General features: G+C 39.2%; 1 protein-coding gene across 2 annotated transcripts in view; it reads left to right on the top strand.

The window, feature by feature from the left end:
* Positions 1–696: 696 nt before the first annotated feature.
* SMYD1 (SET and MYND domain containing 1) overlaps positions 697–6000 on the top strand; it is a 44362-nt gene continuing 39058 nt past the window's right edge. For both annotated transcript variants that reach the window (XM_063457622.1, XM_063457621.1), the window contains exons 1-2: positions 697–937; positions 2534–2710. In XM_063457622.1, coding sequence (XP_063313692.1) covers positions 801–937; positions 2534–2710 — 314 coding nt within the window. In that variant the 5' untranslated portion in view covers positions 697–800. The remainder of the gene's footprint in view (positions 938–2533; positions 2711–6000) is intronic.

The raw sequence follows: 6000 nt of genomic DNA, 5'->3' as shown, positions 1-6000 counted from the left end.
GAAATGTGAAACAAATCAAACCGTGTAAACAAAACCAAAGTAATACTTACTTAGGAATTTAAACGTGTAGAAAGCAGGCGAATATTCTAGAAAAGTGGGAACACGTCCCGGGACTTTCTAAGGGTATCTAATTACTCTATAGGCTATTTTAAGCATTGTTAGATTTCTATATCAGCGTCCACAGAATATACTGGATATTTCGATGCCCTTCTGCATTTCCTTCTCTGAATGCCAAGCTTGGGGTGTCTGCGCATCTCCCAGCTGGGCATTTTCTTGCAGGTATTATTTCCTTAGTAGTCTCACTGCACAGCTGCGAGCTAAGGGTTCTTTTTTGTTTGTCTTATAATTAAGAGGACAGTAGGACGTGTGTACGAACAAGTTCCAGTCCTCTCTCACACTCGCTATCTCAGCTGTTGTCACTTGATCGGGTGAAGCAACTGGTTACTAAAAATAAGAACAAGAAGAAAAAAAATAACTTCACTGTAACTTTGTATAAATTAACAAATTATTTAATCGATTTAAATAATATTCGCAAAAGCAGCTGTGTTCCAGAACAGTTTACCCTCAGTGCACACGGTATAGTTGTGCGTTCTAATCTTTGTGTACAATTCCAGAGGTGCGGTATATTGCAGATAAGCCCCCCTTCCACTCAGTGGGACAGGCTAAGGGGGGAGATTCCATTTATAGGACTGTTCTAAGGGAATCCGAAGGTGCTGAAATAGCAGACGTGACTAGGGATAGAGATTGTAATTAGCAGGCAGGGGACTTCAGTAGCCTGGTTTTGTGGCCAGAAGAAGGGTATGACAGTGGAAGGAATGGAGTGTGTTGAGATTTTTAATTCCGCAGGAAAAGGACGAGGTCTCAAGGCAACCAAAGAGTTCTGGGCTGGAGATGTGATCTTTGCAGAGACAGCTTATGCTGCTGTTGTGTTTGACAAGTAAGTTTTTTTTTAGTTTACGTAACCAAGCATTTGAAAGCATGTGAAACCATAAATAATATATACATCTAATATTCACAGCTACTGTTTGAAACCAGGAGGGCTAGGGTTTTCTGGCTTGTATTTCTTTCTTTTTAGACTCTGGTTTCTGTCTCGCTATGCAAGCACTCACAAAAGCAGGAAAAGGTCATAAGATAGTAGCACATTTTATTGCAAAGCAATAAAGGTTTTTATACATCTTTTTTTTTTTTAAATGCACGTTGGACAGATTTTTCCTTATCGGAAAAAAATCCTGATGTATATAGTTACATAGAAATCACTGATCAAAGCTAGGACAGGCAGATTGGCAGACAGAATGAGGAAAAGAACTATAATTTTGTAGACAGACTGATAGAAATATAGATTGGTAGTCGGATTATACTGAAGACATACCAAACAGACATACCTACAGGAAAACTGATACAAAGAGGAAGACAGACAGTCAGATATCAAATGTTTACATTTAATATACAGTTTGATGCCTTCTATGTATAATTACATTGTTTCCATTAAAGCCCAGATGTAAAGCAACTACAAAGCGGGTATTACATTTCTTGATTAGAGGAGGCTGGTGGCTTTGAAAGGTTGTAGCTGTTTGTGGACGTTACCAATATCAGTTTGCTTTGGAGCCCTTGTAAACCTCTGAATCCACATTTTCATGTTTATTTGATTCAATGAAACCATGGTTTTTAATCAGTACTGCAGACCACGTGCAGCTTTGTGAGAAGATATGTCTCAGTTCATATTATGCCTAAAAACGAAGTACCTCTGAAACTTACATATTTATTATTTACTAAAGTAAGAATTTTCAGTGAATTTTAAATTTAAGGCCAGAGTATCCAAACTAGAAGCATAGCTGACATAGAGAATTATTACCTTTTTATTTTGACCTTAAATTTGAAATCCACTCCGAAAGTTCACTATAGTAAATGACTCGTTAATAAAGACTTTGAAACAGGGTTTTACACTGAGAATCCCCCTGTTCCTGACTGTTATCCTGTCAATATACTTGCAGTTCCAGGCTGTTTCTTTCAATCTTTACTGGAGGAGAGAGCACACAGATTCTGCAAAGGAAAAGCTCTCTGTCCTCTGAAATACAAGTCATGTCATGTGCTCTTACATGGTCAGAGTTCTACGCACAGCTCACTATATAATCTAAAGGTTTATCCAATTCCATGTTAGTGCCCCCTCACTTCAACCCATAGACATATATATATAGGCTACAAGGGCAGGTGATTGACAAAATACCAGTTGAACATGTAATAGAAGTAAATGCCAGGCACCCAAATATGAGCCATGATTTTAGTGACTTCGGGATACTCATTTGTTAGTATCTTGTTATCTTGTACAATGTTATCTTGTTGAGTTAAAGTTATTGAATTAAAGGGTTTACCACTAACTTACTCAGAATTTGGGACTTTTAAGTCAAAATTAAGCCACACAAATATTTTTCCGTCTCAATAATTTCTGACGTTTTAAATAAGCCCATTAATGTTTAGTAACTGAGTAACATTCTTTCTGCTGTTTTGATAATACGTCTCTAATTTGTCATCTTAGCCTCGCCCACAGCGTGTGTCATACGTGCTTTAAGAGACAGGAAAAACTGCAGCGTTGTGGCCAGTGTAAATTTGCCCATTACTGCGACCGCACTTGCCAGAAGGATGCGTGGGTTAACCACAAAACGGAATGTTCGGCCATCAAGAAACTTGGCAAAGCTCCAAATGAAAATGTTCGGTAAGTGACTGTGATATCCCTAAAGCACTGTTAGTAGCCGGACGTTAAATATGTTTTTGGTATTCATGTTGACTAAAAACGCATCTTAGAACTGCCGTTTGGGATGCAGTCTCTTGTATTAAAATATACCATAAGAAAAATACAAATTGGAACTGTGATAAAGAAGCAACACTGGAAATCAAATTCAAAAATACTTCTGTGGTTTCTATGTTTAACCCACTGAATGCTGGAGGGCTGTCCAACGCAGGGTGTGTTGGAGAGCGTCAGCATGACTTGTGGCTTCATCTCCTTTGTAACGGTAGACTCGCCATTGGAGCCTTCACTTTAACAACTGCTGCCACCTGCATATTATGTCATCGGGGCCTTGTGGTCCTGGAGACTTTCTAATGACTGGAGAGAACAAGTGGAATGTGAGGACCAACCTGGCTTAAAAATACAAAGTCCAGTAAAGATAAAGTAATAATAGAGAGAAATACAGGAGGCTCTGTACATTGAGTCGAGTTTCATGAGTATCAGGTGTCGGGAACAAGAGATAATAGCACTTACAGACAGGGCTTAGCGAGTGGGACCTGAGAATACTAACGGTCCCCTGAACACAACTAGGCCTGGTTTAACTACGTCATAGGGACATACTTGAAGAAAAGCAGGATGAAGCTGGATATCTGCCTGTATTAAAGGGACACTATAGTCACCAGAACAACTGCAGCTTATTGGATTTGTTCTGATGAGTAGAATCATTACCTTTAGGCTTTTTGCTGTAAACACTGTCTTTTCAGAGAAAATGCAGTGTTTACATTACAGCCTAGTGATAACATCACTGGCCACTCCTCAAATAGCTGTTAGAGATCCTTCCTGGGTCATGGCTGCCTAAAATTTATCCAAACATTCAGTATCTCCTCCCTCTGCATGCAAACACTGAACATTCCTCATAGAGATTTGTTGATTCAATTCATCTCTATGAGGAGATGCTGATTGGCCAGGGCTGTGTTTTAATCATGCTGGCTCTGCCCCTGATCTGCCTCTTTGTCAGTCTCAGCCAATCCTATGGGAAAGCATTGTGATTGGATCAGGCTGCCACTTCTGATGATGTCAGCAGGCAGTTGGCATGTCTAAAGGAAACAGGGACAAAGCCAGCAGCTCCAGACTTGAATAAAAGTACAATTTTACTATATTTGGGGAGGCATGAGGAGACCAGGGTGGCTAGATGGTGGTTTTAACCCTACAGGGTCAGGAATACATGTTTGTGTTCCTGACCCTATAGTGCTCCTTTAAAAAGGCTTTACTGACATTTCAATGCCATTTATAATGACAGGCATCGTTAGAGTGCCGAGCACATGCCTATAATTCTTTCAATAACGATGCAGGCTACAGCAGTGCACCCTATGCAGTAGGTTTAGAGATTGTTAAGGATAGAAGAGACTAACAGGGCTATTTACTGAAGTGAGAATTGAGAGGGAAGTTCACATTTGTGGCCAGAGTAGCTGACTTTAAAATTCACTTTGAATTCTCAATTTAGTGATTAATAATGCTAGGGTTATGGGAGTTTAGGGATGAGGAAGGCATAGGCAAGGGGTAACTTTCTAACTGATGCAATTTGTAATTCTTTGTGTGTCTGAGAAATACAAAGTTGCAGTACACAGCATTCTGAATATAGTTACCGCCTTCCCCTAAAACTAAAGTGCTCTTAATCCTAAACCTCCAATGCTCTAATTGACCAAATAACAAACACTAAAAAGCCCTTAACCTCCACTCTAAGCAATAATTTCTCTAAATTTCCTCCTTAAAACTCATTGTTTTGAAGGCAATGTTCTAAATACCTACTTAAAGATTTGGAACAGAACATGTACAGAACCCTAATAACAACGTAACATTGTGAATTAAATGCTGGAGACTTTAAATGTCATGTCAGTAGCGAAGGTATCTAGAATCTATTACAGTAAAAACCCATGCCACCGAGGCTCCCATTTGGTTAATAAATAAAGCATGGTTGCAAGGCGAGAGACCATAATTAAGCTAACAATATACTAACAAGAACAAACATAGAAAAATAATGTCCCCAGTGACCATCAAAATAACAGATGTTATTAAGCCATGGAGTAAAAGCTGTCAGACAATATTTGCAGGACCAATACCAGTGTGCATAGATAGCATCATAGAATACCTGTGTGCATAGATAGCATCATAGAATACCTGTGTGCATATGTAGCATCATAGAATACCCAAGTGCATAGTAGTTTTTGGAGCTAAGGTCTAAAATGAAGAAATCAAAGAGAAAATGTTGTTTGTGTTCATGATTTCACATTAATTTAATTTCTTCTTCACTTTTATAATTTTACCCCGAAGCTGTTCTTTACACATACAAACCCATCAGTGTTTAACAGACTGCTTGCATTAAAGCGGCACTATCCCTGTTTTGGGGCCTTTGCCAAAATCGCAAAGTCGCCCAACGGTGATATCATGGGGGTACAGTTGCCGGGGTGGGGGCAAGTAATGGTAGTATTTAACCCTTGTGGGCGCCGCCGTTTTGATCTGGCAGGTTCTCTTCCGAGCCGATGTCACTGCTATACTCTTTCCCATGCATTGAGGTCTATGGATGATCCCGCAGGACCACAGGATCCTCCGTAGACACAGCCAATTATCTGCAGGTGTCACCAGTGACGACTGTCGGGACTGACTCTTAGTCGCTAGCTTGAGTCTAAGAAAGTAAGACAGAGGAGAAATACAGAGGCAAAGTAGTGTCTACTTTGTCTCTGTATATCTCTTAACTGGGTTCTAATTTTAGTGAAATTCTAACATAGTCAAAATTAATATTTCATAAATATTTTATCTTTATGAAATACTAATGGGGTGACAGTTCTGCTTTAATGACCATTTTTGTCTCTGTTTACTATGATAATCACTATAAAATGTTTTTTTACATTGCTGTGCCGTCCTGCCAAGCTCACAACTTCACCAAGAAGTGTCACAAGACAATATTGATGAACATTTATGTAATTTCTCTGCACACTCAGTCTAGAAGAGAAATGCACACCAATGAAAGTACAGATTGCAAACTCCCACCACTAGATTACCAGATAACGACAGGGTGATCAGGGAACATTTTGTTGTTATACCTGTAGCTAAGCAACTGAAAGTTCAACTGTAAAATCTCTCAAGATCTAATCATATTGACCTTAGTAACTACCCAAGGTGATAATTCTGGTGGTGTTAGCTGAGATGTATCAAGGGTCACATGGGGCAAACATTAGTGTTTTAATACATAAAACTGAGTTTAAAAATAAATGCAATTG

This window comes from Pelobates fuscus, chromosome 6 (genome assembly GCF_036172605.1).
Source record: "Pelobates fuscus isolate aPelFus1 chromosome 6, aPelFus1.pri, whole genome shotgun sequence".
Taxonomy (NCBI): domain Eukaryota; kingdom Metazoa; phylum Chordata; class Amphibia; order Anura; family Pelobatidae; genus Pelobates; species Pelobates fuscus.
Note: the sequence above shows the minus strand (reverse complement) of the source record. Positions and strands in the feature narration are given on the sequence as shown.